At 39.4% G+C, this 27,910-nt stretch overlaps 4 protein-coding genes across 8 annotated transcripts; 3 read left to right on the plus strand and 1 right to left on the minus strand.

Moving 5' to 3' along the window:
• Positions 1-2,460: 2,460 nt before the first annotated feature.
• Positions 2,461-3,814, plus strand: LOC122984110 (putative nuclease HARBI1). The gene is made up of 4 exons (XM_044354426.1): positions 2,461-2,905; positions 3,009-3,121; positions 3,206-3,317; positions 3,401-3,814. Exons 1-4 carry the CDS (start codon positions 2,461-2,463, stop codon positions 3,778-3,780), a joined length of 1,050 nt encoding a protein of 349 aa, XP_044210361.1. The 3' UTR covers positions 3,781-3,814.
• A 4,994-nt stretch (positions 3,815-8,808) lies between these two features.
• Positions 8,809-11,178, plus strand: lyrm9 (LYR motif containing 9). Of its 2 annotated transcripts, none has more exons than XM_044353768.1 (4): positions 8,809-8,930; positions 9,482-9,638; positions 10,688-10,780; positions 10,863-11,178. In XM_044353768.1, exons 2-4 carry the CDS (start codon positions 9,513-9,515, stop codon positions 10,878-10,880), a joined length of 237 nt encoding a protein of 78 aa, XP_044209703.1. In that variant the 5' UTR covers positions 8,809-8,930; positions 9,482-9,512; the 3' UTR covers positions 10,881-11,178. The 2 variants fall into 2 exon arrangements, with proteins under 2 accessions (XP_044209703.1, XP_044209704.1); XM_044353769.1 differs by having other exon boundaries at positions 8,832-8,930; positions 9,485-9,638.
• A 1,101-nt stretch (positions 11,179-12,279) lies between these two features.
• On the minus strand, positions 12,280-16,086 carry ift20 (intraflagellar transport 20 homolog (Chlamydomonas)). Its single transcript, XM_044353775.1, has 5 exons — positions 15,962-16,086; positions 15,013-15,150; positions 14,808-14,893; positions 14,499-14,602; positions 12,280-13,172 (listed from the first exon to the last, which is right to left on the minus strand). Exons 2-5 carry the CDS (start codon positions 15,137-15,139, stop codon positions 13,091-13,093), a joined length of 399 nt encoding a protein of 132 aa, XP_044209710.1. The 5' UTR covers positions 15,140-15,150; positions 15,962-16,086; the 3' UTR covers positions 12,280-13,090.
• Positions 16,087-16,399: 313 nt separating this feature from the next.
• Positions 16,400-27,485, plus strand: tnfaip1 (tumor necrosis factor, alpha-induced protein 1 (endothelial)). Of its 4 annotated transcripts, none has more exons than XM_044353773.1 (8): positions 16,400-16,603; positions 17,655-17,716; positions 17,827-18,214; positions 18,694-18,863; positions 23,427-23,510; positions 23,930-23,982; positions 24,178-24,373; positions 26,699-27,485. In XM_044353773.1, the coding sequence occupies exons 3-8, from the start codon at positions 17,968-17,970 to the stop codon at positions 26,927-26,929; spliced, it is 981 nt and encodes a 326-aa protein (XP_044209708.1). In that variant the 5' UTR covers positions 16,400-16,603; positions 17,655-17,716; positions 17,827-17,967; the 3' UTR covers positions 26,930-27,485. The 4 variants fall into 4 exon arrangements, with proteins under 4 accessions (XP_044209708.1, XP_044209705.1, XP_044209706.1 ...); XM_044353770.1 differs by having other exon boundaries at positions 17,859-18,214; XM_044353771.1 differs by having other exon boundaries at positions 16,400-16,594; positions 17,859-18,214.
• The last annotated feature ends 425 nt before the right edge of the window (positions 27,486-27,910 follow it).

Genomic DNA, 27,910 nt, shown 5'->3' on the forward strand with positions numbered 1-27,910 from the left:
AGGCCGCAAGGTCATGACAAAGAAGGGAGTCGCACACAACAAAGCCAATTAATAACCAATTTATTTAAAAAAAGAAAGTAACCTAAGAGAAAAACCCAACCTAACAATGGCATGTCTAGTCAGTGAGATCAGTAGTGTAGGTGAGTGCATGAGTGGAACAGTGTGTGAATGTAGTGTTGTATGGTGCAAAAAAACAAGTCAAATATAAAGCCAAAAGGTGTCTCAGGGAGGAGAGCACCACAGTGACTGCTCTACAAAGGGTTTTTGAAGAGGCACTGGCACCCAGAGCCCCAGGTGTTGCCAGTGTTCCTGATGATGCTGCCACACCCACCTCCAGTACCTGCAGAAATTACAGAGAGCAGCCACACAAATTGAAGCCACAGGCAGACTGGGCAGAGAGGGTCGTAACATGAGGGACAAAATTTTCAGTCCCATTCTGTGTAAAAATGACTCCCCTATCTAAAGGTCAAGTGCTTTTTCTCATAAGACTGATGAATTTTGAAATTAGTATTTGCAAAATAATAGGTGTATGGATTTTGTCTGCCATAATTTACATTGAAATTGCTTTAGGAAGGGATCTTTTGGCAGCCAGTACGGACAGCAGGAATAATAAAAGCCATAGTGCTTTCAATTTACATCCTTTATTTTGTTTAGGACTGTGGCCAAGTTGTTTGTGTTGGGTTAATATTTAGATTTTTTTGCATTTGGTGTTTCTGTGTAAGCTTCTTTGTCTTCCCTTGATGCCTATTTTCATTTTCAGTACAGTGCAGTAGAATATTTTTAAATGAGTTTTGAAAGTTAGTGTATTAAAATATTTTATAGAGGCATTTTTATATCTTGATTACAGACGACAAAGATATAACATGAAATGAGGGACAGAGAGAAGCAGCAAAAGTCCCGGCCAAACTCAAAGCAGGGATGTTGCAGTTACTGGTGGGTGTCTTCACCTCTAAGTTAGCATATTAGTTCAGGAAAGTTGTATTGATTTTGGATGACACATTTCCAGGTTGTTCACCTTTCCTATTTGATATGCTGACTTCAAAAATCAAATTAATTTCAAAACCAATACAGAAGTACCATGTTCAATGTGCAGCTTAACATATTAATTTTGGAACATATTGCGTATCAGTGTTACATACTGGAAATGAGACCTTTGTGTGCATCTGTAGAAGATTTTTTTTAATGGTTTTGAAAGTAGCAAATGAATTCAGGAAGTAAGCAGTGAGATGTACTAACATGACAGGAAATGAGGGAGAGAGCAATGCAACAAAGGTTGAACTCAAACCTGGGATGTTGCAATTTTGAAATCCCACATCCAGGACTTTCACCTTTATGGAGGTTTCATGTCAGTCAGTGTGTTTACATGCACTTCAGTAACCTGGATACCATAAATCCATGTATGTGTGCAGAAGATCAGTAACCAGATTTCTACCCTACACCAGGGCAGCACAGGGCTTTTCTCCTTGTGAAAGTGTCTGAATTGAACAAATACTCAAATGTTCAATGGTGGAAACCATTTTTTTTTTTTTTTTTTACAGGCTACGGAGTTTTAGCCTGATTTTGGATGGCATTATTTTTAATATGAGGGCGCATCGCTCCATGTATTTATCTCTGCTTTCATCTAGCTCCTGCTCTGCTGTGCAGTCCTCTGTCATGCACATCTGTACTTCTTAAGTTCTGATTACTACCCTTGTTAGGGCTGAAAAATCTGCATTCTCCAGGAAAAATCTAGCTGGAAAAATCTGGTTTCTCTATTCTCCTACCTTGATGACTAAAACCAGGTTTCTCATTAACATAACAACTAGGTTATCAGCTAACTGGAGAAAGCCAGTTACTTATACTGTTACAAACTGAAAAAAGAAACTCTGTGAGCATCTGTAGATGATTTTTTAAATTGCTTTTGAGAGTTGGCATATTCAGGAAGTTAGTATAGAGGAAGTTTGCGTGTTGATGTTTGAAATCACACTTCCTGGGCTTTCACCTTCCCAATCCAGTCTACTGAATTCCAAAACCAGTATGTTAACATCCAGGGGTCCGTTTCACAAAGCAGGTTTAGTGAAAACTCAGAGTTTGTTAACCCTGAAATGAGGGAAACTCTGAGTTTTCTGTTTCAAAAAGGGAGGTAACTCAAACCAGAGAAAGAGGGATAACTTTAGCCTGTTTCAGAGAGAGAGGTGTAACTTAAGCTCTTGGTCAGTTACCGTAGCAACAGACTCTATGAACCTAACCTGGTTGGGACCAGGTTTTTCTCAATGAACCTCGAGTTTCTCTCAGTCTCCGCCCTCTTTCAGAGCCACACACTCCATTTGATTTCCTCATTCATTCAGTCAGCAGGCGAGTTTTGGCGTAACCTAGTTCTGCCGTCTGTCATTTAAAAAAAAAAATCATTAAAACAATTAGAGTCAGTAGGCTATATTAGAAGTCCATTAGGCACAGTAGGTGGCGACTTTTTTCATCATCATGGCATGTCCATTTGACAATGATCCCGTGGATGAAGGTGCAGCATTACTGCGCAGAGAATTAAATAGGCCTATTCGTCGAGAGATGGTTATCAGACCGCGAATAGATGTTCTGGCATTTCCAGACCATTATCTTTTTGAGCGCTACCGTTTTACGTCACAGTCAATCATCTACATACACAACCTAATCCGTCCTTACATTTGCAACATAACAAATCGTAGTCATGCTCTCACATCCCAGCAGATATTGTGCGTCGCGCTGCGTTTCTTTTCAAACGGAAGTTTTTTGTATAATGTCGGAGATGCTGAGCACTTGAGTAAGGCAACTGTATGCAGGGCGGTCAGAAAAGTGTGCCTCGCCCTGAAACGGCTTTTACCCATCTTTGTCGTTTTCCCTGGACACAAACCTGTCAGAGCCATCAAGGAGGAGTTCCACAGGATTGCAGGTGAATGATGTAGAGATCTGTTAAATTCATTTTAAATTATACTCTGTTAATGACACTGTGCTGCAACCTCAGACTGGGATTAGTAATTTTAAATTTCTTTTAGGATTTCCCAGTGTGATTGGCTGCATAGATGGCACACACATTCCCATCACGGCTCCCTCACATAATGAAGCCGATTATGTGAATAGGAAGTCCATTCACAGCATAAATGTGCAGGTACATGTAGATTGACTACTGTTTCAAAATGTTAAAGACTGCATCATAGTCCAACTAACATCTGTCATTCTCTGCACTGTCAAGATCATATGTGATGCTGCAAACATCATTTCTAATGTGGAGGCCAAGTGGCCTGGGTCTGTTCATGACTCGAGGATATATCGTGAGTCTAACCTGAGGAACAGACTGCAACGTGGTAAGCATAGCCTAAAGATTTGCACAATATAATTCACTTGTCTCCCTCCTTTAATACACTAATGTATCTACTTTACATTACAGGAGAGTTTGATGGCCTTCTGCTGGGTGACAGGGGTTACCCATGCCAACCCAGGCTGCTGACCCCTTACCCTGACCCTGAACCAGGCCCCCAACAGAACTTCAACCAGGCTCACTGCAGGACGAGAGCCCGGGTGGAGATGACTATAGGCCTGCTGAAAGCCCGTTTCCAGTGCCTACGTCACCTTAGGGTGATCCCTGAAAGGGCCTGTGATATTATTGTGGCATGTGTTGTTCTTCATAATATTGCCACTATTAGAGGAGAGCAACACCCTGCCCTACAAATTGAAGACCCTGATGATGACGACCCCATCCACCTGCCAGCTATCCAGGACGGCAGAGCAGTCAGAGACACCATATGCCATAATCACTTTAGAGTTTAAGTCACCATCATCACCACCACCACAGCAGTCAAATAAAGCCATAATACAAATTTTATTTGGTCTTCTTTATTTCCTACAAATACAAAAGCTAGTTTAGTTAATGTTCCAATAGCTAACATAATTAACATAATTCACCTGTGACCATGAACCCACCTCTAGCTTATGCTCCAGTATTTCAATTTCTAGATCTGCCTTCCTAATCTGGCGGTCCAAGTACTGCATTTCTTTGTCAGTTTTCTGTATTTTTTTCTGCAGGTGTATTCTGTAAACGTCTTTTACTGGTAACTAGGAATACATGAGGACATTAAATTATACAGTTGCACATGAATTCCACAGAATGAACCTCTGGTGTTTACTGAACATCTATCTCACTGTGTCAATCTGTGCAGTGGAAGTTGAGGGACCCTCCCGCTGCTGCTGCCCAGCCATGCTCTGTTAAAAAGGATGAGAATGTGTTAATACTCACTCTAGAAATGTCACTCTATTTTCCACCAGAATGGTAAGAAATGTGAATGGGAAGAGAACTATCAGTAACATATCAAGATGTTACCTCTATAGGCCTTTCTGTATCCACCTCTGTAAAGGCAGCAGAAACAGTTTCCTCGTCCTCTTCATCCTAGATGAGTGATATGTTTCAGTATACTTAAAACTACCATTTGGCTAAATCTTTGGAGTATTGCCTACTTACAGTTACAAGGTCTGTTGTGGCGTGAGGGGGATCCACCAGGCAGATAGCACCATCAGAATCTGTTGGGACAAAAGAAAAAAAAGACATGAAAGGGAAATAGATATTTGTATGAATAGGCTAAAAAAGATATGTAGGCCTAGGCATATTACATTTTATAAAAGGCACTTGTGTCTTGGGGGGTGGGCTCAGAGGATGAGCTCCCTCCAGGGATTCCCTCAGCCACTGGCCTTCCTACATTCTGGCTTAGGGCCAGCTCCTCTGCCTCTGTTAGAGGTGGCGGTGCTGGGCCACCACCCGTTTTACGGGCATCTGCCTTCTTTCTGTTGGCTGAGTAGAAGTCTGTGTTAGTTTAAATATGCTTAATTATTTAACAGAACATGATGTAGATGAGAAGACATTTGTGTTTGTCAAACCAGCATTATGTTGGGGATAAAACAACTGCTCAGTCAAACAGCCACTTAATATTTACTTTACAATGTAAAACATGATGAAAATGAGGTACCCCCATGAGATTATGCCGAGGTCTTACCTGTTTGAACAATGTTTTTATATTTCATCTTGAGCTGCTGCCAAGTGTGCTTCTCCCCAGCCGGATTGCACCTAAATGAAGTAAATTAATAGGCTATACCAATCAAGCAGTTTCCCCCTGTAATATTGTGATTGCAAAGGACTACATTTAAACTTACGCATTGACCCGAGCAGCAATGTTCTCCCACGCCGTCTCCCTCTCTTTCGCAGCTGCAGCAGTGTTGCACTTCCTTTTGAAAATGTGTTGAAACTCGCCGTATGAGCGAATTAAGATTTCCAGTTCCAGCGGGGTAAAAAAACGCCACCCTCCTCTTCCCCGTTGCCATGGTGACTCGTTGAATCGGGGCTCCATTGATGCTGGCTTTTTATAGTTGTGGTGCACACGCTTAACTCCAGGTGAAACTACTCCGAGTTGATTGAACTGACTCAAATCAGCTGTTCTGGAACCGGAAACTCAGAGTTTCCTATCTCAGAGTAGATCAACTCAGAGTTCAGGATTAGACTCAGAGTTTGTTGAACCTGCTTTGTGAAACGGACCCCAGGAGACCTCTGCGGGTAATTCGGCTCCCGGTAAAAACATCTCGAACAATTAACACTGGAGTAATCCTATGCCGGTGAAACTGGTTGTTTAACAACGAAGACAACAACTCCCATGATCCCTTGCTGCTTCACACCGTCATCACACTTCGTCTTTTGTTATTGTTTTGATTGAGAGACCCCTAGCGGCTGAAATTACATATTGTGCGCTTAAATGCTTTCCATCCACTTACAACAGGCACAGATCAAGTAAAGGTATTGAAGTAATGGAATGCTATCTCCTCTCTCTTAGATAAGTTGCAGGTCCTAAGTATGTTATTCATACACAAACTGCAAATTGGTGCAATCACAGTTTGTGCAATCAGAAAGTGTGATTTTGTTCTGTAGTTGTACTTACATGTTTAATAACCTAGGTGAATTTCAAGATCATAGTGACATTTGACAGCATAAATATGAACTTTTCTCAATATATTTTTGATTCATTCTCACAAAGGAGGATATATTAAGGGAATGACATTTCTACAAGTATGGAAGAAATCAAAATCCAGTCCATCCCCAGCCAGAGGACAATAGCGCTGTTAGTCAAAAAACATCAACAAAAGGCATATGCATAATATGGCAGTATACATGACAATTTACATGCTGGGCTGTATTGAAATCAACATCTTTCAACTTTCAACTTTGTCCCTCCTGTCACTGAAAGGTGACAGGAGGGACAATTAAAACTTTTACTTCAATTTGAGCTTGAAACACAGTTCATTTAAAAAAGTAGTTGTACACAATGGCAATTTTTCCATATTTTCCCAATAGAATAACTGTAAAATAGAAGATTTTACAGTTATTATACCACTATTCAAAGTCCCTACATATAAACTCTTATATCATTGTGTTTTTGGACTGTTTCAAATATCCTGAAGGTATATGTTTTGTTGGCAGAAAACTTAGACAGTCCTGTTGTTGCTGTTTGTTGCTGCTATTAATGTATCTATTATTGTTGTTGTTGTTGTTGCTGTTCTGCTTCTCTGTGTCTCCACCCCCCACCCTCTTCTCTCTCTCTCAACCCAACTGGTCAAAGCAGATGGCCGCCCACCTAGAGCCAGGTTCTGCTTGAGGTTTCTTCCCGTTAAAGGGGAGTTTTTCCTTGCCGCTGTCGCCAAGTGCTTGCTCATGGGGGAATTGGGTCTCTCTCTATGTAAATTAAAGAGTATGGTCTAGACCTGCTCCATGTGAAAAGTGCCCTGAGATGACTTTTGTTATATGGCACTATATAAGTAAAATTGAATTGAATTGAATTGAATTGAATTGAATTGAATTGAATTGGTGAAAATTTTTGTAGTGTGTTTCTTGGGGAAGGGTGTGTGCAGTGCCTCGCCCCAAAGAATTGCCAAATTCTGAAATCTTACCTATAGGTAGGGTTTAAGACATCAAGAAAAACCTTTTGATGTGCTGTAAGCCGTCATCACTGTATGAGAACTATCAGCCCACACACATTTATTTACTGGAGAAAACATCTATTTCCCTGGTAGTGACAGTAAAAGTTGTTTGTATGGCCAAATCAAACAGACTAAAGGGCAATGTTACAGAATAGTCAAGTTTATGTGTATATACCAACATGTCTCAATAAGCTCTACAGACAAACAACATTGTGTACCAAACATGACATCATCAGGGGTTATTTGGGGAATGACAAAGCTCTTCCAGAGGCACTAAAGACTTTTTACAACTGTTTCCACAGGCTAAGTAAGTAGTACTAACCAGGACTAATAAATTGCTTCATCATATGTAAAATTGGTAAACTGCATATATTGTCATATATTTAGTGATTTACTGTAATAAGTATTATGTAAGAATATGAAAATATGACAGCTACCAGGGAAAGAGATCTTTATAAGTTATAGGCTGCACAGAAACTGACTGGGACATTACAAAACTGTGACCCTCTTATCAACAACATAGAAACAGGCTTTACTATGATACAGCAAAAACTTTCACAAGTAGAGAACCAACTAAAAGATTTAGCAATCATTCCTTCACCATAGAGAGTAAATAAGCTTGTCAGGGTAAAGTATTCAGATCCTTTTCTCAAGTAAAAATAGTGTTACACCACTGTTATACTCCATTACATGAAAAAAAAATTGTACTTAAGTAAAAATCCAGAAATATTATCAGCAAAATGTATCAAAAGTACTCATTATGTAGATGGTATGTCCCCTTTTCAAATGGTTATTATACATTATTATTTATATTGTTATGTATAATTATATTGTTGGAGTATTATCTAGGATTTTTATCACAAATTATTATTATTGATGCATTAACATGTAAGCAGTATTTTTATCAGGGCTGTAACCACTGAAGACACTGATGTCATGTCTTCTGTATTTTTTCAAGGAATCTGGGCATTTTAGTGACCTGGGAGGAGTTATCTTATTACAGTATTTTTAGATTTAAATTTTACCATGAATGAATTATTTAAAAAAATTATTCCACCAGAATTTGATTCCTGCAATTGCAGATAATGCTTTGAGACAACATTTAGACCTCCATGTTGGAAAATAAATAGTTGAATATTTAACTAAATTAATAAAATAAGAAAAATCTAAACAATTAAAACATTTGAGAAATTTTCTTTTTGGTGTCGGGTGGGGGTGATGCTTTGGAGACTTGGATTCATGACATCAGTATGTTTAAAATCCTGGCTATGGTCCTGATGGTGGAGCAAATTTTAACCATTTTACATACTGTTGGGTGTCAATAAAATGTATAATATATTTTATAGGGTAATGATAATTTGGTATGTAAACTATTAATCTACAAAATAACGAGTAGCCTAATTACAGTTGTCAAATAAATGTAGTGGAGTAATAATCTGAATTGTGGTGGAGTAGAAGCTAAAAGTAGTATAAAACTGAAATACCCAAGTTAAGTAGAGATAATTTTAAAAGGTACTTGAGTAAATGCACTTGTGAAAGGCATAAATATGTTGGCCTATGGTTTAGGTTTTCAGAACAGACAGCAGAGGGCGACAGTGTGTCAGTGTAACGGATGCTAACCGCAGTAAAAACACCAGAAGAAGACCACAGTGTTTAACACATCCGTGTACAGAGGGCCAATTTTTTTTCCTAGGACGGCTAAGTCATGTCCCGCCCTACTTACCTCTGATTGGCTAATACTCGTTACCTTGGTTGATTGGGTTGGTTAGATTTAGGTATGACAAGAGAGATTGGATAAGAATATCAGGGTAAGCCAATCAGAGTCAAAGTAGGGCGGGTCATAACTTCGCCGTCCTATGAAAAAAAATAACGCATACAGCGGATTAATTTCATAATGTGACTGCGAGGAGGTGTTTAGGATGCCGAGCAGCTGCTGACAAACTTCACCACAGTTCACAGCCACAGTAAGCTCAACCTTATCCTTAGTTTGAAGGCGATAATGTAGCCACTGTGTAGTGGAAGCGACAGCTCTAGCTAACGTTACATGTAACTGACTCTACGCTATGTTTACCTCCTGACCGGCTCAGTCTAGTTAGCCAATAAAAGCCCATAAGAGCTTAGATCAGACAGGAAACACTACAACACATGAAGTATACACTCACCGGTCACTTTATTAGGAACACCTGTACAATCTAATGTAACAGCTCTGCCATAAATTCTACTTTTATGAAGCTTATACATTTTCACTTTTTGTTGACGTTGTCAAAAAGGTGATAATTCTAACGTTACTTTATATTTAGGCCTATTATTGAGGTCATAGTGGGTGGTGGTGGGGTAATGTCACTGGGGTGCATTATATTGAATGGTGTTCCTAATATTTTGCCCCCAACATGAATGTTAATGGAGTGGGCAAAATAGTAGGAGCACCATTCAATATAATGCACTCCAGTACACCAGCGTCACTAACCTGAGCAAACAGTGTACATCCTGTTCACCACTTATATTTTCACCACAGTAGCTGTCAGTTGACCCCAGAGGAAGAAGGAATGCCGCCTTTAGTTGGAGCTGAGTTGATCCTGACACCAGTGCAGCTCTACCGATATCTCCTCAGATGCTGCAAACAGTTACCAACAGCAGCAATGCAGCAGCACTATCGTCATGCTATTAGACAGGTGAGGTCTTGCACTGATCTAAAATACATACATGTGAATCATGGACATTGTATTATATATCATTTTTATCTAAATAAGTATCTTCTAAACCATAAACAAGAGACTAAACTGCTGATGTTGTATTGTCAAGTGACAGTTTCTGAGCTGCCCTTAAAAGTGAGAACAGTAAAGGATGTGAGACAGTCTCAGCTGCAGAACAGTTTGCAGCATTTTGAGTTCTGCCTTATGAGTTAAATCTGCCAAGACTTTTGTTCTCTTCATTTATGACTTGATTCCAGGTCTTGTGGTTTCTTGCAACACCAGAAGATATGCATGTGTGAGACATTCAGGTCCTGACCAAGACACTGACCTTTACTCTACTCACAAAAGTAAATGCTGAGATCTGAGAACATGGCTTTAACAAGTCTAATTGGGCAAGAATCACAAGCAGGAGGTAAAACTGAAAGTGTGCACAGTTTCAGTAACAGCTGTGGTGTTAAATAGCAGAAGACATAGAGAATACACATTGTAATAATTCTAATTTAAACCTCACAGTGATTATCAGATGATAAACTTAATGGGAAAACATACCATGCAGTACTGTGCATTCACCAGTAGATGGTGGTCTGACCTGACCAAGACCATTTTCTGTTCATACACATTAGTATTTCAGCCGTGTGACTTGCTGACAGTGTTGTTTTGTGTTTGTGGAGAAAGGCCGGTTTTTCTCCGCAGAGGTGCTGAAGAGATGAAATGTGTCACCAGATAATAGTCACAGACTCTCAAATATTTCCACATTTTTAACTTTCTCCTTGTTTGGACCTGAAGCCTTTTCTCTATAACCATACCAAAATCATTGTGTTTTTTTCCCAGATATTGCTGACATACAGTATGTAAGACCATACGAGAAATCATGCACCACTTATACAGTATATAGTATGGTTATTAAACCTGTAAAATGTGGTTTTCCTAACCAGAAGAGCAGCTTCAGCTCATGCCAGTTGTAACTCTATTATGAGCATAAAAACATAAAAACCACATTGACCTGATGCTTTGCTTTTTCTCTCCAGAGTTACAAAAGTCACGCAGATGAAGATGACCCAGAGAGGATACAAATGATAATCCAAAGAGCTATTGCAGACGCTAACTGGATTCTTGATAAAGTAGGGATGAAGGCCATTTTAATTTCAAGACGATACAAAATAGATACCCTCTGCAATATTTAATTCTCTTTTTGATTTACAGTATACCAAGAAGAAGTGAAGTCTGTAAACCACAAGAGTGTCCACCAGTCCTGCATTCTGTAGTGCTGCGCTTGACAGAAGTCGTAGTTGTGGGAACACAGTTTCTATGTCTGACTCTTGAGTGCTCACTGTGTTATTTGTTCTCATCGTCCCCACTAGCCATTGGCTATTACTATATACTGTAAATTGACTACTAAATTCAGTATAATGTTAATTGTATAATGTGTATAATGTTAAAAAGTGTACATCCTGTTCAGATTGCAATGAGATGACTGTGTACTGTGTTTCTTTTTCAATAAACAAATTCTCTAACTATAGATTAGTTGTCTTGTTTACAGTGCATACTGTACTTAGAGCAATATTTACATTTTAGATATAAACAGATACTCATGTCCACAGTCATAAACATTCAGTTTTGAGATGAGCACATTTACAGGTAATCAAATAATAATGGTTGCAAAGGGTCAGAGCTGTTGCTATTTTTATTTTGTTACCTAAAAAATAGACCCATGTTCTTCTTCAGCTCTGAAAATTTCAGACACCTAACAAATTTATGAAAGGGGAATGACACTAATTTACATGTTAAAGGTAATTCACTAGTTAAGAGGAATGCGAACAATGCTATCATCTTGCATTATGGGAAGTGTAGGACGTAGGATTTATTGAAGTTAAATGTCAGGATATTTTTACTTTTCTTTTTTGTGGTGGGAGAGCTGAGGCTATCTTTTTTTTCCTAAATCATATGCAGACTGCATTTTAAAGTGATAGGGTGTTGACTTGGGTGCACAGAGAGGAAAATTGAAGGTGGGTGAAATGATCTGATAAAGTCGGTCACTCATGCAGAGTCTGAAATGATGTTGAAACATTAACAGTCTTTTTTTTTTTTTTTTGAAAAAAGATCAAAATCAATGTGGCAGAACCAGAGATGTTTTCTTTTTTTATTCCACACATTCTTGCCAAAATCTGATGCCTACATTACCCACAGTGCAATCTGAATAAAATCACTCAACATACTGGATCTGAATCAGCTGTGTTATGTTAGCTGCATCTAATGGAGCCTGGAGCTGCTATGAGGAGCAGGCTACGGAGGTCTGATAACCTCACTTCTTTCTAACTACACACCTCCAGATATTTTTTCATTTTCAAACATCACGAGTCTCACACAGTTCCCTCTAGAGCCACAAAAGGTTCTATACTACTTTTTTCACACATGCAATAGTACTCCCTAACACCTAGGAAAAGACATTGACATGTAAAATCAGTGGCACTTCCCATTAAAAGTCAACTAGACACAGTTACTGCCCTCAACTATGTAAAAACTTTATATGAAAACACTTAATGACATTTGATTTTGGATCCATGACTTGCTTTAAGTGTCATTACATATGTGTGCATAAAAACACAGAGCATCCATTAAATATATGGATATCAAGGAATCTTTATTAAAACAACACATAACAGCACAATGTTGAAATTTGCTCCCTCGCCTCTCCAGCATCTTGACAGCAAAAATGACACATTTTATTGTGCAATATACAGTATTTATTCAAGTATAACCATTTGTCATCTAAATTAATGCATGAGAGACAATGATACATATAACAGAGATAAAGAAGAATATAGGTATCTGAAAAAGAGGAGAATGTATTTCTTATGTACTGTGCCCTTAGAGTGGTTGTACCCGAGGAATGGGGGAAAAAAAACCTACAGATGATGGAATCAAATCCTTTTTGTATTTTTAAAACCAAAACTTATTTACAGATTCATGCAACATGCAGTATATCAATTGATACAAAAAGTAATAAAAACTAGATATACAGAGTAATTCTTCAGTATAAATAGTATAAATAATGTTCTTTTATATATAAATAGCTCTGTCTTCCTTCTTTGTTGGTCTGAGATTTTGATGTGAGACATCTGGTGTGAAATGAACTTAACTTTCCAAACAGATTCAAGCTTACAACACTGTAAATCCTAACCCCTGCTGTCCAGAGGCAGAGCTAGCTGTTGCTTCACACTCCAAGTGTGTCAGAATTAGAAGTGGTTGTCGAATGAAACAGGAGGTGTCAAGATGTCTCAGGATGGAGTTGGAGCTTTGGGATTGCTTCAGAAAAGGAGCTGCAGCAGAGTAATTCTCTGAAGTGGGCGTCACCCAGAGAAAACAGGACAGGCACTCTGGAAATGTGGCTGCAGAAGTCGCACATTTTTCTGCTCTCCCTCGTCACATCCTTATTTCTGCAGAATGAACTGGTCGATGAACTCATTCTGCTCCGACTCCACTTTGGACAAGGCTTCATACTCAATACGATACCTGAAACAAGGATACACACAGTATCAGGGCTGCAACTAACCGTTCTTTTCATCATCAGTTTATCTGCTGATTATCTTCTCAATTAATATATTCACTGTTATGTCTAAAAAAAATGTCTGATAATATTGACAAATGGCCATTATATTTTATCATAGCCTGAGTCAGTGCCTGCAAATTGCTTGTTTTATCTGACCATCAGTCCAAATCCCCAAACAAAACAAAAAACCCTTCACATGAGAATCTGGAATTGGAGACTAATAGTTTCAGTATGACAGAAAACTGATCATTACAGAATGAATGCATTTAATTTATGGCAGTTAAATAAAAACTACATTCTCCATCACAGGCATGAAATTTATAAAAATGGTATTCATAGTAGACAAAATGAACAAAATCAACAAAACTGATGTGGCAGCAGACTACAGCACGTGACTGATTAGATGCTACGTGACACAGTCGAACCTGGTCAACTATGGGCTTCTTCAGAAATGTCCAGCTGATAAATGTTAAAAGTTCTCATTTGAAATGAGTGTTAGAGTTTATTTTCTACATCTATCTGACTGTTTCTCTTTGAAGTGGGAGTTAAAACAATTACTCAAAAGAAGTTGAAATGGTAGTTAAAATACATGTTGTGAAATGTGTTAAGGGGTTTAATTTAAGTCCAGGCACTGAAAGGAGCTCAAATGTAAGTGATGAATTGAGCTGAAGTTTCTGAGAGTTGGTATCAATTCAAGGGGAAAACTGAAAGATGATGACAGTTGAAGTGTAAGCACTAACAGCAGTTGGAATAAAATGATGAAGTTTTTTTTGTTTTTTCTTGTGTGAAGACCTTAGAATTCAGCTTAAGTGTCCTAATCATGTTAAATCAGTTCATGAGCACGTCACTGCAGTGTCTAATACTAAATTTGAAGGACGGCTCATAAAAAATGTAAGGAACTGTTTAATTGTGCATTGTGTGACCCATGCCAACACCTGACCTCATAGTGTTATCCCCATCAAAGTCAGCATCCAGTCCAAGATTTTTGTGATTACTTTTAGAGCTCTTCATGGTCAGGTACTGATCAAGGTTTGTTGGTTGGTTGGTTATCCCTTCAGATTTAAAACTTAAAGCTACTGTGCCTTTGAAGTCATTCCTTCTAAACTCCAGAATTCTCTCCCATTGGACTTCAGATTGGTGGATACTTTTAAAAAGCGGTGACTACATCCATATTTTTTTTACAGTCTGTGGTTGGTACACGTGGCACTTTGTAAAAAAAAATAACGCGGCGAAAATGAAATGGCAATTCAGTCTGATTATCAGGCTAACTCACTGTATCCACTGTTTACCTCTCAAGTTGCATCTTCTTCTCTGCGATGAGAGCCTGAAGCTGCTGCTGTTGGGCTTCCCTTTGCTTTGCCACAGACTTCAGCAGGTTTCTTGCTCCAATGGCCTAAAGGAGAAGAACACATGATGGTAGCAAATAAAGTCATGCTCTCATAACCAAACAGAAGCACATACTGTACAGTATATTGTATCTGAAACAACTAAGATGAGCTCAATGGTAGTTTTAATACATCCAGGTGTTTCAAAGCTTTGGGGACATACAGCTTTGTTTCAAAAAGCTACTGAAAAGCAGCTTCAAATGTCAAGCTTACCTTCATCTTTTCTGTCTCTGCTTCTTTTGCCAGCTCATCTACCAGCTCAATAAGACCTCCAACTATCTTCTGAAACTGTCCAATTTCTGTAAAAGACAGCACATATTTACACATCCTGTGTGACCTGTTGACGGTGGAGAGAGAGTTGGGGGGGAGGGGGGGGTGACCAAATCGAAATGCATGTAACAAAATACTCTGTGCTTACTGTCCACAAATTCTTTGCACTCCTCCTTGAGCTCTGAGGTCTTATGGCTGACATCAGGCTCCAGTACCCGTAGCTTGTTGAGCTCATCAAAATAAAAGCCTGCCTCTGCTAATGGGTCTTTAGCCATGGCCACAGGGCCTGACACAAAGAAAGAAAAGGAACAAGAACAACACAATTACCACAACTAAAATACAGCTTTGATTCATAGGCTATCGAATGGACAGCCCTCTTTTACAACATATGTTTCACTGATGCAGCAAGAAAAGAAAAGTTCACTTTACACTGAAATCAACGGCTTTATAGCTTGATAACTTATCTTATGCTGACAAGTGACTTGTTATCCGGCAATCACACAGTGACAATATCTGGGTTACTGACGATGACAACTGGTTGCCAGTAATGTTAACATATGCCCTGTTTGCTGATGCAAAATAAACATTTCATTGAACTATGACCTTCAATGAGAGACCACCATATGGCAAGACGAGACACTGCCTTGTTTTGCATTTTAACTTTAGTCGTCAGTTTTTAGGTTAAGTGTTACCTATCTTAGTTAGATAGCTACATAGCTATAACTAACGTCAAGTTACTTCAAATGGGATTAAGTTATGTAGTTGTTGTGAACGTTAGCACACTGCGTCTAATGTGTGCAATGACTTTACGTTAACTTCACAAAATTAATATTACGGTTAGTCTCCAAATGTGGAAAAAGTATCGTATCCCTGCCTATGACCTTAACGGTGTTAATGTTAGCTATCTTGCTAAAATTTGTTGAGATAACTCAGCTAACTAGTTAGCTATATCTCGCTAACATTAGCCTGCTGACAAAAGCCAATTGGACAACGAGTTAAAAACACTCACGTTACGCTCTTTAAGAGTGATTAAATCACTGTACAGCTATTCGTAACTATTACTAACCACGTCCAGAACAGAAAACTCTATATTTTACCTGTTTAAGCCGCTATCACCGCTAACGCAGATGGCTCCGTGTTGTGTGACTATGTGGCAGAGCTCAAAGCTCCTCCTACCCCGCTGCCAGGGAAACCAAACACTGCCTCTCTGCCTCTCTCTGTATATCTATTTATCTGCGTGTGTGTGTCTGCTCCTCTGATATTTCCCCCTCAAATAGGCTATTATATTTTTCTTGTAATAACAGCTTATTCTCATAAAATGACGACTTTTCTGTCGTAAAATTATTAATGTATTCTCCAAATATTATGACTTTATTCTCGTAATATTACAATTTTTTTTCTCGAAATCTCAGAATGTTTTTCCTCTGTGTGGCCCTAATATTAATAATAAACACATGATAAACACACTGAAACTTGCTTTTACAGAACAGAAAGGCTCGCAGTGCGTGTTGTTGACTGAGGGGAGCAGCATTACACTTCACAACATACAGCCTGCAGTAAATTCAGTAGAAGAAGAAGGAGGAGGAAGAGGGAGTTTAACTTTTCGCACTTTTTATAACTCAAATCTTGATACTGTTGTGGATGTCTGTCTTACGGCGATATAGGGAAAGTTAATTAGCCGTACGGTGTGCGGTTATTTGACAACACGAAGAGACAACACGGAGAGGTCGGTGAGTAAAGTGCGTAAACTGATGCCCCGTTAATTTACGTGTTCGCTGCTGGATGAAGCCGAGGCACGATAACGTTACGCACTCAGTTGAAAAATCTGGCAATTTAATGTGTCTTTTGTTCAGTATACCTTACACATCGCGAGAACTTAAAATATTTCCCCAAAGTTGGTTTACGTTATAACCAACGTTAATTCGGGGTGTGTTCAAAACAAAAACTAACCCAGATTTGAATACATATTCAACTTTTAGGCTTGGTGCTGCCTCGAAGTTTGACTACCCAACATTAGCCAACATTAGCAAAACACGCCCATGTAGAAAGAGGCTGTGACAAAGTTTGACGTTAACCAAATTAGCGTTAACTCACAGACACATTTTCTGGCATTAAAACATTGGTGGGTAGTGAGTTAGTATCGACCAGACGAACTGATCAAAAGACCATAACTATTTAATCAATAACTAAAGTAGCGTTATACAATGTTGGGCTCTTGTCGACAAAGAAGAAAATGTTAAAACGACCACATTTTTAAAGGGGGTTCAGTCCTACATTTCTGTAACGCTTTATGACCGAAAAGGACACCCGAGCTAACCTTCAGCTCGCTGTTGATTCAGTAACCCAATAGTTAGTTTACTAGGTCTTAGCTGTTTATTTAGCCACTGTTTAACTAGACTGACTTAGTATATTTACACTTGTGCCCAGATTCGGCGTGTAACTTAACACAAGCTAACAAAATATCAGTGAACTAGCTACCTGGCAGCAATTTGAAGCTACAAACCCCAATGTTTACTTGTTAGCACCGCTGTACCTAGATAATGCTGTATACATTAACGCAAACTAAGCTTTTAGCCTTGTTCATAGAATTGTAATATACATAAGGTAACAGTTTTAGGTTTGGTGAACTAGCTCTACTTTTAAGGAGAAGCACTACCAAGATATTGTAGAAAGATCTAAAATAGTGCTAATTTTAGTTCATCTGAAGACAGGTGAGCTGCCCCCCGTTGATGATTTTATTATTTTGTCCTTTTGTTTTATTATTAATTGTAATGTCCCTCATTCTTGTAGTTTCCTGCCCAGCTACATTCCATTTATTGGGAAGGGGAACCAGAGGAAAAGATAACATTAGGGTAGGTGGTTTCCACTCTGTTTTGTGATACATGCCCTTGTCCACTGGGGGCCCTGCTTTACCTTTTAAACAGTATTTATCAACATCAGTCTTCTCTATGTTGCTCCATAGAAAGACTGTTCAGGGCTCTTGTGTTTTGCCAGGAATGAGCTGGAGCAGTGAGAGGTTGTGGCGGCCTCATCAGTAGCTGTCACCACGGCGGGGGACCTTCGGACCTCCGTCTGCAGGGTGGTCATCTACCTCCAGAAGGACATGTCCGGGGACAGCTGCCTGCCCCAGCTTCACACCCAGTCTGCCTCCACCTCCCCAGCCCCTCATTTGGCATGTCCCAAGACAAAGACCTGCAGTTATAGAGGAGCAGTGGGCCTGGGCAACAAGTATGTCCGGCTCAATGTTGGTGGGACCCTGTTTTACACCACACTGCAAGTGCTGACCAGGCAGAACTCCATGCTGAAAGAAATGTTCAGCGGAAAGAAGGAAGTATTCACTGATAAAGACGGTATGCTATTTCTGAAAATAAATCAAAACTAAAATCCATATTATGCTGTTATCGCTCTATAACACAATATGTCAACATTAGTACTAGTGTATTGCCAGTTTAATGTTCTATTTAACATGACATTGCAGGTAAAACAATGTAAGTTATAATAAAAGTATTGTGACTGATTTTCTGTATACTTTGATGAAACTTATGGCTTTACTGACACATTTATGGCATATGGACATCACAATACGACATGACATCACAAATGTCTTATCCATTGCACCTATAAACATTCAAAGTCCAAATAACCTCACCTGTTGCTCATCATGACCATGACTGGCCAAGTCAAGAATGGATGAGATAATTTTAATGAAATAACACGTAATATGTGTTATATAAAGTGAATTTCACATAATTACAACATTGTTCCCTCTCAGAGATGCAAGGGTTTGTTTGTGTTCATATTTTTAACTTGATCTGTCGTTTTCGTTCAGGTTGGATCCTGATCGACCGCAGTGGGAAGCACTTTGGCAGCGTCCTGTGCTACCTGCGTGATGGCACAGTCACCTTACCCACAGGCCGCCAGGCGGTCCTGGAGCTGCAGGCTGAGGCAAAGTACTACCTCGTCCAGGGCCTCGTGGAGCTTTGTCAAAACACCCTGCAGGTCAGTCACATGTGTACAGACTGGTATTTACAATTATCTTTGACATGCAAGTTATTTTTTGTTGTATATCATCACCAACTTGAGCTACATCTGGATTATGAGGGCCGGGGTAGAGTAGCAACACATTGTACATTAGACGGAGGCTGTGTCAGGTGAGTTACGTATTTCTAGTTTTGTGATATCACATTATTCTTTGCGATACCTTTGATGAAATCTGCTTCCGGGATGCGTTAGAGAGTTCTACTAGCGATCTAATTGGAGATGAAACAGCCAATCAGAATTCTCCGATTGATTGGTTGATTTTGTGGAACATTTGTAACGCTGTGCCAGGTTGAGTGAGTGTGCAGGCCAAGTTGAGTGTGCACAGAGTGGAGAGGTTGAGAGAGAGAGACAATGTGAGCTAGTGTGCAGCGGTCTGTCAGCGCACTGAGCAAGTTTGTGAGAGGGCATATGAGTAAAACTGAGTGAGAGGGGTTATTATTGCACATTTAATATGGATAATAGCAAACGTGCAAATACATTTATTGAGCACAGAATAGATTTTTGTTTTCTCAAATGAAATGATTTTTTGCTTGCGTATAATTTCTCTTCTAAATATAATTTATGTGCTTGCAAAATATAATTTTCTGTGCTCCAAATCTCCCATTGCTCACTCAGGAATGAGGCACAAATATAACACCATACTCTGAGGTGTACCCATCTGTGCTGGGGGACTTGTTTGCCCTAAGATTTGAAATTACCATGTTTATTTCTTCTGCTATAATTTCTGCTGTCAGGGCCATGTTCTGTTCCTTTGTTACTCTTGGTAAATTTGAAGTCTCCAGAAGTAAATCCGTCTGGTCTTTGTCATTAGCCACTGGTTAGGCATATTTTTTTTTTTTTATTTTATTTTTTTTATGTAAATGTTAATCTTTGCAAACTTCACCCTAGTAGTTCCAGTGAGAAAAAACACTTGCTTGGAAGCAGGGACTTTTTGTTCCTGAACTATGGCTCAGGAGCAAAAACTGGAAATAGCTTCCTGACATTGAATTTCAGGTCAAATTTGTCCTGAAGTTAGTCCCTAAACAGGTTTTTGGCGATATGAAAACATATTGTACTGTGAGAAGACATATTTGTCAACCCTCAGAGATTAGCCATACTGTTTGTATTTGTGACAGTATTGCAAATCAGTGACTTGGACTGCTTTGAGGCAATACTGGATTTGCATCAGTGTGATAAATTGAAATATCTCAGCAACTAAAGACATTCATGGTCGTGCCTAAACTTACAACTTTCGCACAGTACTGTATATATCTATCAAGATATAAAATATTCTATACCGTAATAGAGGGTTTTATTCATATTGTCCACCCCTACTTTCTATTTACTTCCTTGGCAATGTATAAAAATTCCTTCAGTCTACAGTTCATGTTTCCTTGTGCCTTACCCTGACTCTGTGTTTGCTGTGGTAGTGAGTGCTATTCAACTCAACAACAGAGCCTCTCAGGTGCACAGATTGGATTTACTGTGGACCACAGTGTGTATTTATGCCTCTAGGCTACGGCAGCAATACAGTTTGCGGCACCATCTGTGCAAGACAAGTGTCAGTGGGTATGCATCATACTGACAGATGTTCACGGGAATGTCTGCCGGGCTGCCAAGCTTTACACATCCTTTGGTTTCCAGGGGGACAGATTGCAAGGCAGCATCATTGAATTTCTTAGCTCACCGGCTGTCACTCATTCATCATCATGTCCAGTAGTTTATGAATGAAGAGCGCTCAACTCTCCTCCTCTGAGGTTCATTACACAGTCTGAGTAAGCAACATACAGAGCGAAGGACAGTGTAAGGGCATCTCTTAAAGTGTAGCAACAACTGTATCAAGACATCACTAACACCTTCTATAATGTTATGCATCTCATGTGCTAAATGAACAACACTACAAAATGAACAGCTGCCACTTCACACCTCACTTCCCTTGTGAACAATTCTGTTCAGTACTTCATCACGAATGGATACCATCAGGAGGGCTGTAGAATATCTTGGATTGTATAAATCCTTCAATTATAGCTGTTATCGTGGATTAGTTGTGTGCAGTTGCTGTCCTGCCCCAAGAAGGCTGATCTAAACATGAGCTCTGTAAGCAGAGAGCTTGTCTATGCCATTTTTGCATTGTGTGCCTAGCATGTAGTGTGTAGGAATGTAACCAAATGCATTATTTAGATATTAATAGATAATGTGTTTCTAAACAGATGCAAACAGCATCCATATTTGTGCAGTAATATTCTTTTTTTCCCACTAAGTTGACATGTCACACACATTCAAACTTGCATCCCTTCTTCTCAGAGTCATCTCTCTACTAAATGAAGGAATCTCTGTATGTATGTATGTCCTTTGCATATCTTGAGAATTGTTCATCCTATCGACTCCACACTTGGCAGGTGTATGGCTGGGGACCCAAGGGAGTGCAGTATTGAATTTGGTGCAATTTGGACACACTTTGAATAAACCATCGATCAAGGAGCTGCTCCACTCTGTGCAGGGGCAGGGCGGCGCTTCAGGGCTCTGCCAACTGACTCCAACATGTCAGGGAGAGACCAGAGATGAGGCGTGACATGAGTCAGAGAAAAGTGCTCTTAAAAGAGAAAAGTAGACAACGAAAACAACTTTTAATCAGGAATGGACACTCGTACCCTGTGTCTAGACAGAAAGTGTAGCATGTGCAGCACGATCAGCAGCAGCAGCAAATGAACCATGGTGTCTACACAGGAGGCGTTCAGGTACATGTTTGAGCATAGTTCACCCGTGTTTAGGAAGCACTCAGAGCCAATACACAATGACTATAGTTAAAACCAGTTTGTCTCATATGCTCTGAGACCGTGGCGATTGTGAAGCACAAATCTTTGGAGCGAACATACCCTTTCAAATCCGAACCAAAGGCACAGAAAACAAGAACGATCTTAGTGCTCAATATGATCGATCCACTTTATTTTAGGATGCACATTATTTTATTTTTAAATGCATTCCTTATTTTAGGCTACTTGAAATGAGAAAAGAACATTTATTTATTATTAGAGTATTTATTTATATCATCTGTGTATAATAGAATGTTAGTTTCTTTCATGTTGTTGGTGTATATACTCATTCAAGCCTCACATCAACTGTATTAATGTTTATATGCGTTGAAGTAGCAGCCGGAGGCCAAGCAATTGATTCATTCTGAACATGCACATTTTAAATGGTCACTGCACTAGTTACTCAATAAATTCTGATGACACAGATGTCATATACATAATGCCGGAGTTCATGGAACTTTCTTTTTCCACTGTTAGTGGTATCTTGGATGTCCATTAAGGATAAACATCCCTAAATTAGCTTAGAAGTTACATATAAAGATGATACTTATAAGACACTCCTTCAGACCCCTCTTGCTCTATAGTCACCAAATTCAGAGTTTTTCTTCTGTATCAAAATGTTTTGAATGACTTTTGAATATGATCATCAGTCTTCATCAGGGTAAAGCGTGGCTTGGCTTTTACAAACCTATCTTGTTTCATAATGATATACTTGTCAACCTAACTGTGCTGGAACTAAGTGGACAGAAGAGAGGTGGGAAATCTGTACCAAGAGTATAACAGTGCACATTAATCTGCCTTGTTCCTTCACCCTTGTTTCTTCATGCATTTCAGTGTTTGGCTGATTTTAAACCCACCTCACTAATGGAAGGACATTTTGTTAGTGATGTTTGCCATGTTCCAAACAAGATTAATGGTTCAAATTTGTTTCTGGAAACAATATCTTTGTGAATTTTCAGTCTGGTTTCAAGAAAAAGAAGAGAAACTCCTCTACTAAAGGTCATGGATTACTTATTGCTGGCAGCTAATGTTGGCCATTAATCCATTCTGGATCTAAACACAGTGTCACCACCAGGTGCCATTCTTTGTTCACTGTCACATTCAGTAACTCAGCATTGCAGGAATCTTAGCGTCATTTTTGACTGCAGCCTCAGCTCTGACAAACATGTTAATTCAGTAGTTCAATCCTGTTTTCTACATCTCAGAAACATTTCAATGATTAGACTGTTTGTGTCTGCCAAAAATCTGGGAACTGTTATTTGCGCCTTCATTACCAGTCAGACTATTGTAACCCCCTGCTCTCTGGAAAAATCTTTCTCCTGCTTGTAACTCACCCAAAACTCAGCTGCTAGGATTTTAACTGGCACAAAGAAACATGATCACATTTCACTGATCATGGTTTCCCTACACTGGCTACCTGCTGCTTCTTGAACTGATAACAAAATTCTACTGATTACATTAAAAGCCCAGGAGGCCTCGCTCTGAGTTATATTTCTGACCTTTTGCTGCCTTATGTCCATCCCGCTCCCTGACATGGTCAGAAGCCTCTCTTCTCATTGTTCCAAGGTCTAGACTTAGAGACTCAGGCACAAAGGTGATGGAGCATTTGCAGTGCCTGACGACTTCAGGGCTACAAACTCTGTTTCTTCTTTTAAATCATTTTTAAAAACTCACTTAAAAAAGAAATGATACCCCTAACTACCAGTGTATGTTGGTGTGTGATTGACAGGGCAATAAAGAGCAACCCCTGTGTGTTATACCTGTGGTCACCTCCAGTAAGGAAGAGGAGAGGCTCATCCAGTCTTCTACCAAGGTAAATACAGACCATGACTTTCTAGGTGTTGAATGAAGCTGAAAATAATGCCCAAGTCATTATTTTATTATTTTAACAGCATTTTACTAAGTTAGGTCCTAAGGTTAGTTCGATGGTGTCACCAGAAAACCTCAAAATGTCATCAAATTGCTCTTATGATAAGTCTTTATATGGGATTTGTTGTTGACAATTAAATAACAAAATAATATTAGCTATGTTCTTTTAATCTCATTTAACAGCTATTGAAGGATGAAGATATAATTTGCTTATTCTTTCATGTGAATGCACTTAAATATTCATAGAAACATTAATTTTCTGCTTTTTTGTCACAGTATTCCTGCCAAATGGATAATGCCTACTTGAAGTTAATACATACTTGGCACATTTAGGATGTTTAATCTTTTTTTGTCCTCTGTTAGCCTGTGGTGAAGCTCGTGTACAACAGAAGCAATAACAAGTACTCCTACACCAGGTAAGAAAGACTTCTTCCAGAGGTCCCTCTGGCATCCATCATTACAAAGTTAATTGATTTTTTTTCTTCTTCAAAGTACTCTGCAAGGGAAGCACTGATTGTGTGAAGTAATAAACTCTAATGAGCCACAGGCCACAGAGTGGAGTAAATTATGAGGCACAACCTCTCAAGATCACTTTGCTTTTGTCTTGACAGTAACTCAGACGACAACCTGTTGAAGAACATCGAGCTGTTTGACAGGCTGTCGCTCAGCTTCAATGGCCGCGTCCTCTTCATCAAAGACGTGATTGGAGACGAGATCTGCTGCTGGTCTTTTTATGGTCAGGGGCGCAAGCTGGCTGAGGTCTGCTGCACCTCTATAGTCTATGCCACAGAGAAGAAGCAAACCAAGGTGAGGATGAGTGAAATCACAACTGCTGTTTTTCAAAGGGAGGAGAAACCCTTGTAGACGTTTGGCACCATGTCTGTAGGAGTGTTCAATATATGGTTCCAATTACTACGGTTCATATCTATCCAGCTTACAGCTAATGTCTGTATAGTTGTTACATTGGCTGCATAGAATAGAGAAATGGTCCAGAGGTTAAATACATGCGATTGACACAAGGCGAAAATTGGCTTTGCTTTCTGTCTGACTAAACCAACTAAACAACATGGTTCCAAGTACTAGGATCTGTCAAAAAAGGGGAACTGGAGTGACCAAACCTCTAGAGTTGTAGACACATATCAAATAGTTTGCAAGTTACTCTAGCAGTTCAAAAGAACCTTGGTTGTGTGTAAGCTGGAACTTTGGCCTTGTGCAGCGATTTATACCAGATCAGTACTGACTGACAATGTGGATGTCTTTTCTTTATGTATTTTTGTCCACCAGCAACATGTGGACCATGTGAGGCCTTTTGCAGACATGGAAAACATTGCTGGCTTCATCAAATTGTTAAACTGACAGCTTTTTGTTATTCTGGCATAGGTGGCTTTTACATTAATGGTCAGATTTAAAGTGAGCACAGAGAAACTTTCCACTTTCAGCAGATGAATATGAAAACAATCTTTTAGTGATCATTCTGCACGTTCATCATTCTGCACAGTGAATGTCAAAATAAAGTAACAATAAGCATAACACATTTTTGAGTGTAGGGGGACTTTAAATTATATGGATGAAGAGGGTTTCTGTTCTCTCACCGAGGCTGCATCACTGATGGGTTATAAAACTTATTTTGCTGGTGAAGCATTGATTAATGATCATGACTACTACATTCTAGAGTCTGACAGTGAAAAAGCACTGACTGACAAGACGTTAGGACTCTCATTAAATTATTATTTGCAGATGAGCATGGGGACCTATTATGCTTTTCCTTATTTTCAGTCATGTATATATATCAATCAATCAATCAATCAATTTTTATTTATATAGCGCCATATCACAGCAAAAGTCATCTCAAGGCACTTTTCACATAGAGCAGGTCAAGACCGTACTCTTTAATTTACAGAGACCCAACAATTCCCCCATGAGCAGCACTTGGCGACAGCGGTAAGGAAAAACTCCCCTTTAACGGGTAGAAACCTCAAGCAGAACCCGGCTCTTGGTGGGCGGCCATCTGCTTTGACCGGTTGGGTTGAGAGAGAGAAAGAGAGAGGGAAAGGGGGAGGGGGGACAGAAGAACAACAATCATAACAATAACAATAAGTATAAGCAGCAATAGCCAGGGAAGGACGCCATCAGGACTTTTCCTGTGAGATGAGAAAGCACAAAAAAAACTCCGGGGAAGAAGCAAAGTTATTGACATGCATTGATGTTACATGAATGCATACAGATGGAGAGGAGGAGGAGGAGGAGAGAGGAGCTCAGTGCATCATGGGAAGTCCCCCAGCAGTCTAGGCCTATAGCAGCATAACTAAGGGCTGATCCAAGGTGAGCCTGGTTGGCCCTAACTATAAGCTTTATCAAAAAGGAAAGTTTTAAGCCTACTCTTAAACATATATGTATATAATGTTACAATCTCAGATGTTCATATTAAATGTGGCCAAAGTGTCAAATAAAGGGGTAAATGTACATAGAAATAATTACTGTGAGCAAAAAGCACCAAGTTCAGACTGCTCTGAACACTCGGTTTCCAACGTTTTTTTCTACTTCCAGCCCGAGCTGACGTCAGCTCATGACGAATTTCTGTATGTGGTGATCTGCTCCATGCACAGCATGCAAGTTCACTGCTCCACTCTGCTAACATTATGGCAGTTTTCCATTGTTTTGGGGGAAGTCATGCCAAACCATGACTTCATTACACAGCACCGCAAAGTGAAATAAGTAGTTTACCTGTTGGAGGTGTGCTGGTCGTCTGTAGCTCTTCATCAAACATCATCATCACTGTGGCTGTTTCTGCTTGTACTGTTCCTCTCTCCATTATTTCTAACTGATCATGTAAAAGTATCTCTTATCCAGACATGAGACTGACATGCTAAATTGCCATCGCATTTACTTAACAAAAGCAGTTTTTCTGTACCACCAGCTATGTTTGCTCTGCCTGTATGAATGAATAAAATCTAGAAGGAACTATTTTGATCTGTAAATTGTCATGTGTATTCAGTACTTATTCACAATGGAAAAAAATCATATATACAGAAGAGGCACTCTTTAAGAAACAATGAATACTTTATCAGGATAACACTCTTGAGTTTTCTTGACCTCGTGTTTTTTTATCATCTCTGTCTCTTTCTACCTCAGGTGGAGTTTCCTGAAGCTCGCATCTATGAGGAGACTCTGAACACCTTGCTGTACGAGACGATGCCGCTGCCTGACAACTCCCTGCTGGAGGCCACTCGTCGGAGCTACTCCAACTGCGGCTCTCACAGTGAGGAGGAGGAGGGGCCTGGAGGAGCCGAGCTTCGAGAGCGCGTGCGTCGAATCCACGTCAAGAGGTACAGCACATACGACGACCGGACACTGGGACACTGAGACTGAAACCACAAACCCGCCAGGCAGATTTCAGCTTTTCAGATTGATGACGGACATTTGAAGATGAAGTCTGCTGAGGCTCATACATTTCTCTTTTGAATTTTTTATCATCTTACTTCCTCTACCACTATCTAAAAGAAGTCCAAATTGTGGCCTTGATGTAATTGCATCTGACTTTTTAATCTAGATGAACGTGATGTTGTCTGCTCTGTCCATCATAATTTATGAATTATCATTATCAGAGGATTCAGAGCAACTACTTTAAATATCTAGAGAACTGTAGGTTTTTAGTAGTGGAGGAAAATCACTAATATGCACTATTTCTTAGAAGAAATACTGTTACAATCATAGCACTTACACTCTGAATCAGCAGGAGAGCGTGTTTCATATTTATATAGTAGATTGTATTTTTCATATACACATTTACAACAGCCTGTTGTTTGCCAAAGATGAACCTGTTTTAGTTTTTCTAAAACTAGTGTGCCTCTAACATGTTTTAATACAGTTGACCATAATGCCTTTTTCCAGTTGTGAAGATAAAAGTTCTTATTATTCAGCTATTGTTTGTCTTTGTTTTGCTTTTAGTCGACAGGCATAATTGGAAATTCCAGTTGGAACTCGACTATCAGGAGACGAAAAGTAATTCTGTCATATGCATATGACAGAAATGTTACATATTCTGGTTATTGTTGACTCACTTTAAAGAACCAGGCATGCCAAAGACCTACGAAATAGTCTTGTTTGTCTCTTCACACTGTTTGATGAAGTACAAATACAAACAAACAACCCAAGCATTTTCACACCTCTGTGAATCTAATCACATGGGCATGTCTTGAATACAAATTGAGAATATGCTTTTCTTTGCTGTGGAACTGTCCAGCTTGTAATCTTGTGGTAGAAGAAAGGAAAAGGGGGGGAAAAAAGAGACTGCAGTTTGGCTATTTGGCAGTTATTCACTATTCTGCGCTGTGAGGTCGGTCG

Source organism: Thunnus albacares, chromosome 6 (genome assembly GCF_914725855.1).
Source record: "Thunnus albacares chromosome 6, fThuAlb1.1, whole genome shotgun sequence".
In the NCBI taxonomy this organism is placed as follows: Eukaryota; Metazoa; Chordata; class Actinopteri; order Scombriformes; family Scombridae; genus Thunnus; species Thunnus albacares.

What these genes read in the sequence shown, in the direction of transcription:
- ift20 (XM_044353775.1), bottom strand. Translation starts at nt 15,139, where the DNA reads ATGGCTAAAGACCCATTAGCAGAGGCAGGCTTTTATTTTGATGAGCTC. An exon ending in CAGAGACAGAAAAGATGAAG is followed by an intron (nt 14,603 to 14,807) that starts GTAAGCTTGACA and finishes CTTCTCCTTTAG; the next exon opens with GCCATTGGAGCAAGAAACCT. An exon ending in AAGAAGATGCAACTTGAGAG is followed by an intron (nt 13,173 to 14,498) that starts GTAAACAGTGGA and finishes TCCTTGTTTCAG; the next exon opens with GTATCGTATTGAGTATGAAG.
- LOC122984110 (XM_044354426.1), top strand. Translation starts at nt 2,461, where the DNA reads ATGGCATGTCCATTTGACAATGATCCCGTGGATGAAGGTGCAGCATTA. An exon ending in TTCACAGCATAAATGTGCAG is followed by an intron (nt 3,122 to 3,205) that starts GTACATGTAGAT and finishes TGCACTGTCAAG; the next exon opens with ATCATATGTGATGCTGCAAA. An exon ending in GAGGAACAGACTGCAACGTG is followed by an intron (nt 3,318 to 3,400) that starts GTAAGCATAGCC and finishes TTTACATTACAG; the next exon opens with GAGAGTTTGATGGCCTTCTG.
- tnfaip1 (XM_044353773.1), top strand. Translation starts at nt 17,968, where the DNA reads ATGTCCGGGGACAGCTGCCTGCCCCAGCTTCACACCCAGTCTGCCTCC. An exon ending in TCATCCAGTCTTCTACCAAG is followed by an intron (nt 23,511 to 23,929) that starts GTAAATACAGAC and finishes GTCCTCTGTTAG; the next exon opens with CCTGTGGTGAAGCTCGTGTA. An exon ending in CAGAGAAGAAGCAAACCAAG is followed by an intron (nt 24,374 to 26,698) that starts GTGAGGATGAGT and finishes TTTCTACCTCAG; the next exon opens with GTGGAGTTTCCTGAAGCTCG.
- lyrm9 (XM_044353768.1), top strand. Translation starts at nt 9,513, where the DNA reads ATGCCGCCTTTAGTTGGAGCTGAGTTGATCCTGACACCAGTGCAGCTC. An exon ending in ATCGTCATGCTATTAGACAG is followed by an intron (nt 9,639 to 10,687) that starts GTGAGGTCTTGC and finishes TTTTCTCTCCAG; the next exon opens with AGTTACAAAAGTCACGCAGA.